This window comes from Lolium perenne, chromosome 4 (genome assembly GCF_019359855.2).
Source record: "Lolium perenne isolate Kyuss_39 chromosome 4, Kyuss_2.0, whole genome shotgun sequence".
Taxonomy (NCBI): domain Eukaryota; kingdom Viridiplantae; phylum Streptophyta; class Magnoliopsida; order Poales; family Poaceae; genus Lolium; species Lolium perenne.
In genome coordinates, this window is record NC_067247.2 from 343,244,832 (window position 1) to 343,262,027 (window position 17,196).

The following is a 17,196-nucleotide window of genomic DNA, read 5'->3' on the forward strand; positions in this document are numbered from 1 at the left end:
GACGGACTGTCATTCTTGAAGCTGTCATATCTCAAGATTTATGGATTTGGCATTCATTTTTTAGCATGGCCGGTTCCAACAATGACATCAATGTGTTGCACCGATCACTGGTTTCAACCGGCTCATGCAAGGCAAAGCTCCCCGGGTGAGCTATGAGATCAATGGAAATGCATATGACAAGCCATATAATCTTGCTGATGACATCTACCCTGACTGGACCACATTGGTGAAGACTGTCCGTAATCCAAACTCCGAGAAGACGAGGAGGTTTGCCAAGATGCAAGAGGCTTGCAGGAAAGATGTGGAGCACGGATTTGGTGTGCTCCAAACTCGGTGGGCAATTATCCGTCACCCGGCAAGAACATGATCCCTGAAGATCATGCATGAGGTGATGACATGCTGCATGATCATGCACAACATGATCGTTGAGAACGAGCATCCTGATGGCCGCAATGAGAACCACTGGGAATTTCAAGGTGAGCTGGTGGCGCCACTTCCTGGAGCTTCATCTTGGCAGGACTATCTACATATCAATGTAGAAGTCACTAACGAGAACGTCTGCAAACAGCTGCAGACGGATCTGATTGAGCATCAGTGAATATTGGCTGGCAATGAAGATCATGCCTAGAGAAATACTATCTTATTTTCATGTAGACTTTTAAAAATTTAAATGTAATAAGTATGATTTCGTTGAATTCCTTATTTTGTTGTTTCGAAACTTCATAATTGATGCAAACACCGAAATGCGTCAGGCCGCTGGAGCGACCCCTAGGTGCAAACGGACGCGCGGATAAAAACGGTTTGTCTCGCGTCCGCCGCGCGACGCAAACGGACATTTCGGACTTCCGAAATGCGTCGCGCCGCTGGAGATGCCCTTAGTTTAGTTGCCGGACAGTTTGGGTTCACCTACAGTCCTACAGTAACGTCCAAGGATGCGCATTCTAGGACGGCTAAAGTTCAAAATCGTTGTTGGATTTGTCACCTTGATCGGCAGTAAGTTTGAACTGCTCTGTCCATTTTGCTGGGAAGTTACACACCAGCACGCGCTTCATTCAAAATTTCAAATGTAACCGGGCAGAAGCACATGGTATCCTGCTGTGAAGCCTGGTGTTTGAAGGCTACTATCCAAATACGTCTAAGGCTGGTCGGAATAAATTCAAGGGCTACAGTAACATAGAGCAGTGAAAGTCTGGAGCATGGAGAAGCAGAGTAACCTGGCATACTCAGTAGTAGTTCAGAAGCAATGCTCGAAATTTGAGACTATGTTCCAGTTGAAGAGCCAATGCAAAAAGACAAAGATCGAACTCAAGATAACTGTGGTCTGTGTCATCACCATCACCCCTACCCATCGCCGCCTTTAATTGGCTCACCGCAGCCTCGCCAGCAGGAATTGATTCACCGCTCAGGTCAAGGTGGCAAGGCAATCCACACCTGGGTTTGAGGGCTGGACGGCTGATGTGGTAATTTTAGCATTTTGATCCCTCTTTGGTAGCCAATGCTGGACTTCTATCCTACCAGTACCACTGCTATACTTTTCATGTACGAGTGTGATTTATACACATCACCCTGATAAGTGATAACCCCAACCATAACAAGCCACAACAACAGATAACTTAAGTTCTCGACATTTTACACTTCAATAGTAGAAGTAGAGGTCTCTAACAACAATTAATTAGTGCACCAAAAGTAATTAAAAGCAATACTAATGTAATATATTTTGTGGTAAGTTCAGTGCAAATATCCTGGATTCGCAATATTGTAACCACAACATTCAAAATGGGGTAACAAAACTTCAACATCATGGAGTTTCAGTTCATGCTACAAACGACCCACAGATTAATAAAAAGATGCTCTCATCCAATGCAAAATAAGTTTCAGTTCGCCCCTCTTACAGCTCAAGCTGCATTTGCCTGCCAGGAGAGGAAAAAATAACGCTCAGATGGTGGCTTTACGTATCATCCCAGGAAAATGGAAAAGCAGAGGGACAAACATACCTTAGGTTTAGACTTGGTTTTCGAGTCAGCAGCTTGTTTGCTGTCAAGAGGCCGCTTGAAAGGAAGGAAATCTATTCCACACATGAATGGTTGCAATGCCTTTGGCACTTCGACACCATTCTCCTTCTGATAGTTCTCCAGAATACAGCAAAGGGTCCTCTCAGTTGCAGTCAGCGTAGAATTCAACATGTGAACAAACTGCTTGGACTGCTCATCATTCTGCGATTTGAACATACACAAGTGGTGATAACTGATCAGACTTCGATGTACACTGGGCATAAGAGTGAGTTGTCTACCAGTATCAATTTGAAATCCTACCTTTTTCTGGCCATAGCCTATTCCAAGTCTCCTTGCCTGATAATCTGTGCAATTTGAACAGGACACCAATTCTCTGAAGGTTTTTGATGCAGGGAACCATGCTTCTAAATCGTACTTTTTAGCTGCAGCATCATTAAGAGCACCAGAGACGATCGAAACTACTTGATATGGTAGGCCAATCTGTAAGATGGACATTGCACAAATGTTAAGACATGTCAGGAACACATAGTCAAGCATATAAACATGGTGTTAAGGTTTGCAGATCTTTGGACATGTACCTCCTGGTAAAAATCTTCTGAATTTTTTATCATCTGCTCATGCATTTCCCACGATTCATTGTCATTTGGAGTTGTGGCACAGAACTGTTCGATCTTTTCAAACTGGTGGACTCTGAAGATACCAGCTGTGTCTCTTCCATGTGAACCAGCTTCTTTTCGGAAGCAAGTGGAGAACCCAGCATATCTAAATGGGCAAAGTCAATTATCAGATTTACTAGTGCGTACCGACTAAAGACAAGCTAGCGAAAGTTAGGTATTTTGCTCACCTAATCGGTAAATCAGCTGGATAAATTCGATCACCTAGATGGTAAGCACATAGCGGTTGCTCGGATGTGGCTATGAGATACTTATCCTCTCCATCACCTGTTACCTGCCAAATGCAACTAATGGTCATGAACATACTATTACATAAGAGCATCTCTAGTAGAGCCCGAAAAAGTTGAAACCGAAAACAAAGTATTCAGTCTCCCGAAAACGTGAGTTCGTGCGATTTTGGCAGTGGCGCAGAATAGAAACCGTAAAAGACGAACTGAAAACACAAAATTAAAAATCTCGCGGGAGAATTCATCGATGAACACATATAGATGATAGTTCTAGCTCCGATTGAGCATGAAAGTTCACATAATACAAACTAATAAACTAAATTAATTAGTGTCCGCTGCGGCGCGAGCTAATTTTGCCCAAAATTAGGCCCCGCTGCCTCTACGCGCGACGGCGGCGGTGGAAGGCGAGGCGGCGGACGCGTGGAGCTCCTACTCCTCGTCGAGCTGGACGATCTCCAGCTTCACGCGGCGGACGCGTTCTTCTCGGCGCGCCGCCTCGTATTCCTGGACTTGCCGGACGGCGTCGGCCTCCTCGCGGCGCCAGCGGGCTCAGGCCTCCGCCACCTGAGCGAGGACCGCCTCTTCCTCTTCGTCGTCGTGGACGTAGTCCTCGGCCGACACGACCGTAGTAGCCGGTTGCGCGACGACAGCGGTCTCCGCCTCCTCCTCCCACACTTCCTCCTCCTCCTCCTCCTCAGACGAAGGGGGCGTCGCGAACCGCCGGACAAGGACCCCTCGCCTCCGAGCGCGTACCTGGCGAGCTTCCCCGGGGGCGTGAGCCCCGCGTTGGTCCACTGGCGGGCGCTGCGCTTGCGCGCGCCCTCCGAGCGGACCCATTTCCGCCGCTCCGCCTCCGAGCGGAATACGGGCGGACGCGGCGGCGAGTTCCCGCCACCCAAGCTTCCTCCTCCCCTAGCGGAGCTACCGCGGCTAGCCATGCGGTCCTCTACGGGCGGCGATGCGGCGGAGGGGCGACGGCAATTGCTCGTCGGAGCTGGCGGACCTAGGCGGCGGAGCGGCGGCAGCGGCGAAGGGGAGTAGGGCTTGCGAACCGAACTCCCCTCCGCGAGCCCTTTTAATAGGGGCCGTGCGGGGAGTTTCTCGGGCCTCTGAACTTCCGATTCGGGCCGGCCCATGTATTCGGGCTCTGATTTGCGCACGTTTTGGCCCGAACCCGTAAATCCACCGGAAAAGTTCGGTTCTGGCGGGATTTACGGGCTCTGTTAGAGATGCTCTAAGTTGGATCAAATAATACTGTTCAAACGTCATTAGTTCAAATCAACACTGATCATCAGGAACCAGTGTACATAATCAGATATGATCAAGTGTTGCTTCAAATACTGAAATTGGAAGAATACTTAATCTGAAAACCATTACTGGGTGATGCTTACTGCAAAGGTGTGAACATACGACGGCTCAGAACGGGAACAGGTCGACCCAGACCTGGCCTTGGACCTGGCCCTTGTGGCCCTAGGGCCAATTTTAGAGGCCACGGGCCGACCCATATAATAATAGGCAGTGGCCCTGTTGACCCGTTGGGTATTTTGGGTCGACCCAAATTTATCTAAATTTTAACAGTGTATGAATTCATAGTCCTAAACATACTAGATTGGCTGCTCCAAGTGCTGTTTCTATGTATGTATAAAGTGAAAATCAAAATACGGTACCAATAAAGATAATCAAAAAACGTATAATGCTAGGCAGTCACTCTACCATGAGTGTCTTTGTGCAAGCAACAAGTCGCCAAAAGAAATAATGTGTTCGCCGCGATTTATACATACTTGACTTAGCTAGCAGAATCAATCAATATGCTTGTTTGCTGTTCTTTAAGTGCGCGTATTGCCGAAATAAATTGAGCCAGGAAGCCAGCTTTGCTGCGTTTCGCCGGAAAATACATGAGGGCAAGCTACACATAAGCGGGATCGGAGGCACCAACACGGCAACACCCGCACGACAGAGATCAGCGAGGGTGCCCATTAGCATGTAGCTGCCGTGAGATACGATGTGGGCCAGCCTTGCTGACCCATCAGGCCACTCGGTGCCAGCCCTACTGACCCAAATTATATTTGAGGCCGACCCACCTGACCCATTGGCCTCGACATTTTTTGGCCGGGTCAGCGACCCGGTGGGCCGACCTACCCCGTTCCCATCCTGAACAACGGCAAACTGACAACAAGAGAGAATATGCCCATAAACCGAGAAAGCGTTGGAAAACATGGTCTAATATTTCAGTACACAAACAAATGAAAGTACAGTTGCTTAATAACATCACAGTATGCAAGAGGGGCACTTCTTTGGACTTACCTTGTAGAGCTCCTCATCAAATTGGGCCAACTGGGCACATTTTCCCATAATTTCCTTTCTCATGAAAAACGGAGTTTGCATTGGTGTGAAACCTCGTATTCTGAGGAATGTTAGCCCCAAGTTTATTAATGCCTGGTTCAGGAGGACACCATCGCCCTTCAAGAAGTAACCTCTTCCACCAGCAACATCGGCACCTGCAAACATTGAGTGGGCAGCTCTATCAATTATGAAGGAGGAAAAAAACAGAGGCAGCAAAGACTGTAGATCAAGAAAAAGCAGTACCCACTTGGATATATAAAAACAAAAACAAGATGAACAATTCACATTTTAAATAGGTGTATCTTTCCTCCAGCTCCCTTGCATTTTATACATGTTGATTTTTCAATGTAAGCAGCTTTCTTGAACTGCCAGCGAGATTTTTCTTATGACTAGCAAAATATCCTAGCGTTGCTATGGGTCTAAATCATGTGGCAGATAAATCTCCATAAAATTGATGGAACAGAAGCAAGTTTTTTTCTTATGAACAGCAGTCTCTCAATATGGCAGCTTACCCCCTACCCCACTGCATATCCACACTACTGTCTTTAAGTCTCAAACTCATATACCCAGGGTCAAAGACTTCGCAGGGCAACAAAATTCTTTCTGAATTGCTTAACTGCTGAAGTGTTGAGAGCTAATATGGTAGTACACAGATCATCGTCCTCAACTCCAATATCTATAGGAGTAAAGATTAAAGATAATAGAGCAAACAAGATCTGACCTACCACATTCTGAGAACAAAAGATTAATTGGATAATTGTTTGACCCAACTTGCCAAGACAACGAACTCAGTAGCACTAGTTCAAAATCAAAAATAGTTGGGGCTACAACAGTGCTAGTTGAAACCAGAGATTCCAGTCAAATACATAGAACACTACTCCTTATAGTCAAACTGTCTAACATAAGACATTTTGCCAAATCAGCTTTAAAGCAGAGCATGGACCAGCACTATGTGCAACAGACGATAGACCCGTAAAAAATTTAGCCGTGCTGATTATTAAAAATCAATCAAAGACAACCTATATTTGCAGGTAAGCTATTGCTAGTTTTCTATTCTCCCTAATGTTCAGAACTAAGGTTTGTTATGTTACAGAGAGGCGGAGCAAAATCACAGAAGACCATTCTAGAATGACAACCAGCACAACCAATGAAACAATTTATCATGAGAAAAGTCGGCACGTAAAGGAAAATGCATTTAAACTTTGAATCAAACTTGAACCAAGCATAATGAGAAAGCAATATTCAGAAAACAGAGGATTGCTTTCGAGCATATATACCCTTCTCCAGAGCCACGATATCAAGCATTAAGCAAAGATCCACATGATTCTTCAAGTTCCCCTCTTGTCTCTTCTCTCCCCATGTCCGCACAATAGCATTGTTTGCCTGTGAGAAGGAACTATTAGACCACTTGAGATGCCTCCATATTAGTTCTGTGAAGAAAAGCTCAACAGCACGCTCTACATTTATATTAACTAGACCTAGTCATCCAGAATAGGCATACAAGCAAATTCAACCTAACTAATGCATAATGCAGTGATGTTTCGGTACTAGTATGGTGCCTTGAGTTGCAGTAGAAACCCCAGCAGCAGAGATGGGAGAGTAGGAACTAGGTCAAACTGGAGTCGTATGTTTCACAAAGTAACCAATCCAACCAATATTCCCTTGGTTTATCTGTAGAACCATGAAATGTAAGATTTGCACTTTGAACGCACCTCGTCGTCGCTGACAGGCACGGAGTCATGGACGATGTTGCCAATGGTGACGAGCTTGGCATCGAGGGTGGTCTTGGCCTCCTGCACCTCCGCCTCCTTGGCGGCCAGCCTGGTCTTGATCTCCTCGGTGCTCTGTATCAGCTCCGTCGCATCCAGCTTTTTCTGCAAAGCGACACGCCCACAACGGTCGGTCAACATACCAATAATACAGAGCCTCCCGAGGATACAAGACTAGGAGCAAATCGACGAGGCGAGCTTACGGCCTTGAGCTTGCCGATCTCCTTGCTGGTCTTGTTGAGCTCCTGCCGGATCTTGTCGAGGTCGAACTGCGCTGCAGAGATGATAATCGTGGAGTGTCAGGGCCGCGGATCCGGAAGGTTTCGCTCTGGGAGAGGGGGAAGAGAGGTCTTACTCTTGCGCCAGGCCTCGTCGAGGGCGATGACCTCGTCGACGAGCTCGACGGGCTTGCCGCGGCGGCGCTGCGAGTTGCGGACGAGCTCGGGGTCGCCGCCCCTGTCCGTGCGGAAGAGGTTGATGTCCAGCATCTTGGCGCGCGGCGGCGGATAGGGGTTGCGGCGGCGGCGGCGGCGGCGGCGGCGGAGAGGAAAAAAGGGTTCTTGGGAGTGACGATGGAGGGAGCCTTTCTCTTCTTCTTTTTTTCGTTTGTTTAAGACAGGAGGAGGAAGCGAGGGTTTTTATGCAAAAGTTGACGGGCGGGCTACGTCTATTTTTTTCACGAGAAGATTTTTCATGGAGCAAACCGATGTGTGCTCCGCACGGTCTTGAAAAGAAAAACACTATCGCCTTCACGGGATGTAATGCGTCCGGTTTATAGAATGGTTTTTCGTGGTCTTTTCCTCCGGTTTTTCTTTTTATTTTCTGTTTTCATTTTTTTGAAAAAGCTCATCATTTTTTTGAATATTATACTGTTTTCAGATTTCAGTAATTTTCATATTTTACATTTAAAATTTTTGAACAATTTTCATATCTATATATTTTTAATATGAAATATTTTTTCCTTAAAACATAAACTTTTACAAATATGAGTTCTGTTAAATCTGAATGTTTTCAAATCTAGAAGTATTTTCAAAGAAAAATTAAAATTAGAAATAGACTACTCTCTACAGTCCATGATAAGTATCAGAGCTTTATTTTAAATTTGAACTGAAGACCAGCTATTATGAATCGGAGGAAGCAAAAGAAAAATACAAAATACAAAAGGTGTTACAGGGGCCGGCTAACAGGGGCGTGTGCACAGACAGAGCTAGCTTCGCTCCCACGTGGGAGCGGTGAATAGGGGATCTGGTGCCGCAAGCCACATTGACACTGCATTGGAAGTGGCCCTACTTGGCAATTACGTCCAAACACACCTACTGTGAATTGTGGGTATTTACCTCATGAAAAATAAATACTCACCAAATATTGGTTGTGAAATGATGTTTTCTCCCCTTACATATATCAGACTTCATGTTCAGCGGACTATAAACAACAAGATTCATGGTCCATCTTGGCATTTCATTCCATGCATGCTCATTGGATTATATAGCAAGGTTCCTCTTTCGCTCTAGCTTACGTACGTGTATTGGTGTATTGAGGCTTCAGTTCATGTTTCAGTACCACTAGCTTATTAATAAATGAATTGTTGTTCACATGAACAAAGATGGTGGTGAGGATGAGGGCAACACCAAAGAGATTTAAAGAAGAAGCGGGAGTGGGAGGCATCGGGGGCAGTGTCATAACCTGAAGAGATGAAGAGAGTACCTGACAGGGTTGTTTCATAACCAAATCCATTTTAATGAGAGTGGAATTTATTTGATTCTGAACCATGATTGTTGTAGTGCCGAAATTTTAGTTGCCCGCTAGTTGTACAAGTGTGGTGGTAGCTCATTTTATGTAGTACCCGACCGTGTTAGGTTATTTGGCTTGTCCGAGTGCACAGAGCTTCCACACGATCAGCTACCTCTTTGTTTTTTTTGTTAGTTCACGAGAAAACATAACTCATGTTGTAGACTCGCGTAAGGAGAACAAGTAGCAAAGTACATAATTCGGACCATCTCACTTTCTACTTTTCCCTCAAGAAATAGAACTCGACATTTGCATATTTTCACCAGCGAGTGCTTCACTTGTAGGCCTCTTCAAAGCCGTTCGTCATGCTTTATACTAAATAAAATATTGCTATACTCTTTACTTTTTATAATAAATTAGTCGGATACAGAGGCTGGGGCCATTCTCCCATATCGGAAAAAAGTGGACACCACACCTAGCTAGGGCTAAGCCAGAAAAATTCGGAGCTCCGTGAGAAACTCTGAAATTAAACAATAGGAACATGCTTTGAAATTGATAATATTGAAGAGTAGAAAGGATAGGGCGGCGCATGTTCCTATCAGCTGAATTTAGAAAGCTGATGAATCGTGATGACGAACTCACCTCTTTACCGAGACTGGAGGATAGGATCATAGTAAGAGAATCAACAAAATTAGCTTTGGCGTTATGCCGATCGGCCCAAAATAGGGAGAAAAGAAAGAACCGCCTCTCACCTGGCGGCGTGAGTCTCGAGAATTCGAAGGAGTCAGGATGACGTGCGAGTAACGAGCGAAGCTGGAACGGTGTTTGCGGTACAATCGATCGAATGCATTGATGACACACGGGTACAGATGTGGGCTCGTATTCATCGCTCTAAGGCGGGAGCGAGTACGCATCACTCGCGTGCGTGCTCTATTGGGCCAGCCCAGGTAAAGGGTTTCTCTGTATAATTCTCCTTTTCCTATTATTTTCAAAAAATAGTTATAGATTTGAAAACTTTAAGATTTGAAAACATTGTAGGTTTTAAAAGTTGTAAATTTGAATATTGTTCAAAATTGGAAAATGTTCAATTTTGAAAACTGAAAAATGTTCAAATTTGAGAAATGTTGACATTTCAAAAATGTTCAGAATTGATAATCGTCCAAATTTGAACATTTAAATTTAAAGGAAAAATTGAAAATGTTCAAACTAAAAAAACATATTCTTAAAAACGTTAAGAATATCCAATAGAAAACAAATAAATAAAAATAAAAATGACAGAAAAACTAAAGAAACCTGTTGGAATCTTCTGGAATGTTCCTAAAACCGGAAAAAAATGAACCAGGCAAAACGGTCGCCGTTCCCGAGGTCTTTTCCCTCTGGTTTTTCTTTTCTTTTTGTTTTCATTTTTTTTTGAAAAAAAAACTGTTTTTTCCAATAAAAAATTCTTAATTTTTTTAACTTCGAACAATTTTCTACTTTGAACATTAATGGAGTGGCCCTACTTGGCAATTACCAAACACACTCACTATGAGTTGTGGGTATTTACCTCATGAAAAATAAATGCTCACCAAATATTGGTTGTGAAATGATGTTTTCTCCCCTTACATATACCAGACTCCATGTTCACCGGACTATAAACAACAAGATTCATGTTCCATCCCGGCATTTCATTCCATGCATGCTCATTGGATTATATAGCAAGGTTCCTCTTTCACTTCTAGCTTACGTGTATTCGTGTGGTAACGCTTCAGTTCATGTGTCAGTACCACTAGGTTATTACATAAAGGAATTGATGTTCACGTGAACAAAGATCGTGGTGAGGATGAGGGCAACACCAAAGAGATTTAAATAAGGAGCGGGAATGGGAGGCATCGGGAGCAATGTCATAACCCGATGAGAGATTCAAAGTGTACCTGATAGGTTGTTTCATAACCAAATCCATTTTAATGAGAGTGGAATTTATTTGTTTCTGAACGATAATTGTTTTTGTGCTGAACTTTTAGCACTAACTAATGTTGCCCGCTAGTTGTACAACTATGGTGGTAGCTCATTCTGGGTGTAACCTGACCGTGTTAGTTATTCGGCTTGTCCGAGTGGATAGAGCTTCTATTGGATAATTAGGCACAATTTTCATGATTAATTTCAGAATATAAAACATAATGACAGCAACTACTAACATGTGAAACTCGAACATACTAGATGCATTAATCAACATGAGTAGCAGCAGCGCAAACGGTAAAGCGTCCATCGCTAAACAGATCGAGATATGTCGCACGTACCGATCTGGTGGTGGTGGCGGTGGAGATGTAGCAGATGATGTCGCAGCAGTAACATTGTTGATGACAACGTTGTTGACGATAGGGACGACAGGTCGAAGTAGACGGCGATGAAGACGACGGTAGGCAGCACCGCCCGACTTGGACGGAAGGCCACCCGTGATGAAGATCTTGAGCAGTCGCGCAGAGCGCTTCCTAAAAACCTAATTCGCTCTCTCCCGTACAGGATCGCAAGGACGAGCAGTTCCGGAGACCTGCTCTCCCGTTCGCCGATGCACGTCGGCGCGCGGGATGGAGTAGGCTACGATGGCGGCGCAAGCAGAGAGAGGTGGAAACCCTAACTCGTGGATATGATGTATTTCTGCGGTAGCCAGGCAGGAGATTATATAGGCTCGGGAAACCCTAGGCAATGTGGGCCACGCCCACATCGCACGAACGTTTCGAGTCGGTTACAGATAGCCCACGATCCGGGAGCGACCCGAACCGACTAACTGCGACGCGTCCGTCTAGGACTCCGTTCGTTTTCCTGAGCTGCAAAAAGTAAGGAAAGTCTCGGCTCGAGGCTCAATCCACTCACCACGAGTGCGGCGCGCGCGTCGTGACGTGTCGAGTCGAGTCGAGTCGAGTCGAGACGAGCGAGGAGGAGGAGGAGCGCGCGTGTAGCACTCCTATTCTCACTCACTTACTAGTGGTGGAACAACCCACCTTATAAGGTGGTCTAACTTCCTCCCAACTTTCCATGTGGGACTAAACTTCCCATCTCTTGCCACTCCCTAGTGAGCTGCCACCAACTTGGGCTCAAACTCACAAGGCTGCCACTATGTGGGCTTTGAGATTTATAGGAAAAATCTGAAATCTAATTTGGGCCACTAAAAGTGGGCCCAATATTTCAACAATCCCCCACCAGATCTCAAATCCCCATTTAGAGATTTACCAATGCTCGTTGCTTGTTTATATACCAGTGTTTCAGCGGAGACTGTTAAGTTGAACTTCCGCCTAGAACCTTAAGCTACATCCATTCACACTTGAACAATGGACTAAGACTTGAATTGCAAGTTTTGCGTGAACAGGGTTTCACTCAAAGTCATGACCAATACATGGCTACCAGTAGCCTACCCCGCGGGTGAAGCATATGCGTCATACTTCGTGGTCTCTTCATAAGTTTACTAGAGATCACCCAAAATCTCATAGATTGCGACGTTTAACAATCGGACTCATATAGGTGTGTTATTTCAAGAATGCTCTGTAGGACAGCATCTTTGCTAAAATAGCCAACATAAACACATTAAGGCTTGTTGCCAACCTGCCTTACAGCGATTGAGAGTTGTGCATCTTCACATAGAGAGGGGTACATAATACTCTCCTCAATTAAACCACTAGTTTGTTCTTCCCAGGTCCTAATTCACGGGATCTCCGATCACAAAGGTTGGGTTACCACTATGGCGTAACATCAACGGGTCTCAAACCCATCTCCCTCGATGCACTTTCTATCACATTACGTGATAGTCCCTTTGTAAAGGGATCTGCCAGGTTTTTGTCTGTTTGAATATATGTAACAGTTATTACTCCGGAGTTTCGCAATTTCCTGACAGACTTCAAACGTCTCTTGACATGTCTTGATGACTTCGCGTTATCCTTAGAATTGTTCACTTTGACAATTACAGTTTGATTGTCACAATTCAAAAGGATTGCCGGTACAGGTTTTTCAACCACAGGCAAGTCCATCAAGAGCTCACGCAACCATTCTGATTCAACAGTGGTTGTGTCCAAAGCAGTAAGTTCTGCTTCCATAGTTGACCTCGTCAATATGGTTTGCTTACAAGATCTCCATGACACTGCGCCACCTCCAAAGGTAAATACATACCCGCTAGTGGCGTAGAGATCAGCTACATCAGAGATCCAATTTGAATCACTATATCCTTCAAGCACAGCTGGGTGCCCTGAATAGTGAATCCCATAACTCATTGTACCACATAGGTAGCGCATGACCCTATAAAGTGCATGCCAATGATCAGTACCCGGGTTTGACATGAACCTACTCAACTTGCTAACAGCAAAAGATATGTCGGGTCTAGTCGCGCTCGCTAAGTACATGAGTGAGCCAACGATCTGAGAATATCTCAATAGATCTATGGCAATCCTCCGGTTCTTGCGTAGTGTCACACTGGGATCATAAGGTGTTGGAGAAGACTTGCTATCAATATAGCCGAACCGACTCAAAATCTTCTCAACATAATGGGATTGCGTTAGAGTAATCCCACTCTCGTTCTTAATCAGCTTGATGTTCAGAATCACATCAGCTTCTCCCAGATCTTTCATATCAAAGCTCTTTGACAAGAAAGACTTGACCTCGTGTATTACTCTCATGTTTGTACCAAAGATCAGAATATCATCCACATACAAACATAGTATAACACCTTCGCCCCCACCATGGCGATAGTAAACGCACTTGTCAGCCTCATTGACAACAAAGCCTACAGAAGTTAAAGTTCTGTCAAACTTCTCATGCCATTGCTTATGTGCTTGTTTTAGGCCATATAAAGATTTCAGCAACTTGCACACCTTTCTTTCTTCACCTTTTACTACAAACCTATCAGGCTGATCCATATAGATTTCCTCTTCCAACTCTCCATTAAGGAAAGCTGTCTTTACGTCCATTTGATGAACGATAAGACCATAGGAGGCAGCCATGGATAGTAGTACTCGAATGGTGGTAAGTCTAGCGACAGGTGAATAGGTGTTGAAGTAATCTTCGCCTTCTCTCTGTGTGTAGCCTTTCGCTACAAGCCGCGCCTTGTACTTTTCAATAGTACCATCAGGTCTTAGCTTCTTCTTGAACACCCATTTGCATCCCACAGGCTTGCATCCATGGGGTCGTTCTGATAGCTCCCAAGTTCCATTAGAAAGAATTGAGTCCATCTCGTTATGGGCAGCTTCTTTCCAGTCATCTGCATCTGGAGATGCATATGCCTCTGCAATGGACTTGGGAGTATCATCCACAAGGTACACAATGAAATCATCACCAAAGGATTTCCTTCGTCTCTTGCTCCGTTTAGGAGCTTCATTGTCAGCCTTCTCAGTAACATTCTCATGTGATTGTTCAAAATACTAATTAGATGTACTGGACTCAGGAATTATCTCAGTAGAAATTCTAGCAATGCTATGCATATCTTTCATAGGAAACATATTCTCAAAAAATGTTGCATCACGAGATTCCATAATAGTATCAACATGCATATCAGGTACCTCGGATTGAACTGCTAAAAATGTATATCCTACACTCCGAGGAGCATAAACTAGAAAGATACAATTCACTGTCTTTGGTCCAAGTTTGCGCTTCTTAGTAATTGGAATATTGACTTTCGCCAAACATCCCCATGTGCGCAAATACGAAAGTGATGGTTTTCTCCCAGCCCACTCCTCGTAAGGGGTTTTATCTTTATTCTTGTTAGGAACTCTATTCAGGACATGACATGAAGTCAACAAAGCCTCCCCCCACCATGCCTTTGATAAACCAGCAGTGGCTAACATGAAATTCACCAAGTCAGTAAGCGTGCGGTTTTTCCTCTCGGCAACCCCGTTTGATTGGGGTGAATAGGGAGGCGTCCTCTCATGAATAATGCCATGTTCCTCACAGAATTCATCAAAGATTTTAGGAAAATATTCGCCACCACGATCCGACCTGAGACGCTTGATCTTTCTCTCTAGTTGATTTTCAACTTCGGCCTTATAAATTGGGGTGAATATGGTTCACAGACTTATTACTGAAATCAGAAAGCGAAAAGCGGAACAAGCCTCCGCACTCATAGCCTTTACCAATAAATTGTCCAAACTTAGAAACAACTACTTTATTCGACTCTAAAACAACCTTAAACCCATCTCTGCATAGAAGGGAGCCGCTAACGAGATTCTTGTTCATAGTAGGGACATGATGCACGTTCCTCAGCTTGCCACGCTTGCTTCTCGAGATCTGAGCTAGCCACAGGAGTTGAGCTCTGGAGGTTCGTCGGAGCGGCATACTTAGCCAGCCACGTCTGCTTCTCAAGATCTGATCCAGAAACTCCTCCTGCTGTTCCAGAAGTCCCTGCTGTTGCAGTCTGGTTCATGAGTGCCCGGTTACTGCTGTCTGGCACGTATGTGCACGTGTATCCGTGAGGGATCTCCTTGGGCGCCTCGTACAAGAACTGGTAATCACTAGGATCGCCCCCGATCTTGTAGACAACGAATGCCGGTGTATTCGGCACCTCTGGTGCTGCCAGCGCGAACGGCAGCGGTGGTCGGCTCTGGAGTGGTAGCTCCCCTTGATGAGTTCCTAGAGCTGGTCCTGACGGAGAGTACCGATGATTCAAGATTTCATGGAGCACTTGAAGAGCGACCCGCTCCAAAGTGTTCACCAGGCTCTCAGAGTGGCGGTGTAGCGAATGAGCTACCATGAAATTGATCTCCTGACGCAAGGACGTGGTGCGTTCTTCTGAAGGGGTGGACAGGTCCACTCCATCGAGCGCGCCTTCAGGTGAGAACCCTCTCCACCTGATGCCGTGTGAGCGGGTCCTGTGGAAAGAGCCGATGAGGTCGGCCTCGAGGAGAGCTTTGACATCGTCATACTTCTTCTTGAGCTCCTCTGGCAGATCCTCGTACGTGACTGGAGTACCTTCCGCCATCTCAGATGTAGATGGCGATGCAGTTGAGGTCGAAGACCGTCCCACCGGGCGTGCCAGAATGTGTTGGCGTCCGAAACCCACCGGCGAGCAACGGCTGGCAACACGAAGAGCCGGGAACAACTCAGAGCTGCGGCTGGCCCTGGTCCCTCGCGCGACGGCCCGCAAAGACTCTGCACACACGTCCGATGCTGGTGCAAGGGCGTGCCACCTGACCTATACCTGGTCCGGAAGGTGATGGATTTGCTTCGCTTAGGTTTCCTGCATGGCATACACGTAAACATTAAATACGAGCCTCGATCGGCTCTCAGGTTTTCCCGTGAATCGGCTCAAGGAGCCGATCCACCCATGATTCGTAAAGGGTTTACGATAGCATGGTGGTCCTTGATACGTCTCCGACGTATCGATAATTTCTTATGTTCCATGCCACATTATTGATGTTATCTACATGTTTTATGCACACTTTATGTCATATTCGTGCATTTTCTGGAACTAACCTATTAACAAGATGCCGAAGTGCCGATTCTTTGTTTTCTGCTGTTTTTGGTTTCAGAAATCCTAGTAAGGAAATATTCTCGGAATTGGACGAAATCAAAGCCCAGGGGCCTATTTTCTCACGAAGCTTCCAGAAGTCCGAAGGAGAGACGAATAGGGGCCACGGAGGGGCCACACCCTAGGGCGGCGCGGCCCCCCCCCTTGGCCGCGCGGCCCTGTGGTGTGGGGCCCCCGTGCCGCCTCTTGACCTGCCCTTCCGCCTATAAAAAGTCTCCGTGACGAAACCCCCAGTACCGAGAGCCACGATACGGAAAACCTTCCAGAGACGCCGCCGCCGCCGCCGATCCCATCTCGGGGGATCCAGGAGATCGCCTCCGGCACCCTGCCGGAGAGGGGAATCATCTCCCGGAGGACTCTACGCCGCCATGGTCGCCTCCGGTGTGATGTGTGAGTAGTCTACCCCTGGACTATGGGTCCATAGCAGTAGCTAGATGGTTGTCTTCTCCCCATTGTGCTATCATTGTCGGATCTTGTGAGCTGCCTAACATGATCAAGATCATCTATCTGTAATTCTATATGTTGCATTTGTTGGGATCCGATGAATAGAGAATACTTGTTATGTTGATTATCAAAGTTATATCTATGTGTTGTTTATGATCTTGCATGCTCTCCGTTATTAGTAGATGCTCTGGCCAAGTTGATGCTAGTAACTCCAAGAGGGAGTATTTATGCTCGATAGTGGGTTCATGTCTCCGTGAATGCGGAGGGGTGACAAGAACCTCTAAGGTTATGGATGTCTTGTTGCCACTAGGGATAAAACATTAGTGCTATGTTCAAGGATGTAGTCACTAGTTACATTACGCGCAATACTTAATGCAATTGTCTGTTGTTAGCAACTTAATACGGAGGGGGTTCGGATGATAACTTTGAAGGTGGACTTTTTAGGCATAGATGCAGTTGGATGACGGTCTATGTACTTTGTCGTAATGCCCAATTAAATCTCACTATACTCAT

General features: G+C 45.6%; 1 protein-coding gene across 1 annotated transcript; it reads right to left on the bottom strand.

Moving 5' to 3' along the window:
- Positions 1-1,687: 1,687 nt before the first annotated feature.
- LOC127297129 (serine--tRNA ligase) lies at positions 1,688-7,602 on the bottom strand. The gene is made up of 10 exons (XM_051327406.2): positions 7,381-7,602; positions 7,229-7,299; positions 6,969-7,130; positions 6,534-6,639; positions 5,218-5,411; positions 2,857-2,960; positions 2,591-2,774; positions 2,313-2,492; positions 1,995-2,213; positions 1,688-1,910 (listed from the first exon to the last, which is right to left on the bottom strand). The coding sequence occupies exons 1-10, from the start codon at positions 7,511-7,513 to the stop codon at positions 1,896-1,898; spliced, it is 1,368 nt and encodes a 455-aa protein (XP_051183366.1). The 5' UTR covers positions 7,514-7,602; the 3' UTR covers positions 1,688-1,895.
- Positions 7,603-17,196: the final 9,594 nt, after the last annotated feature.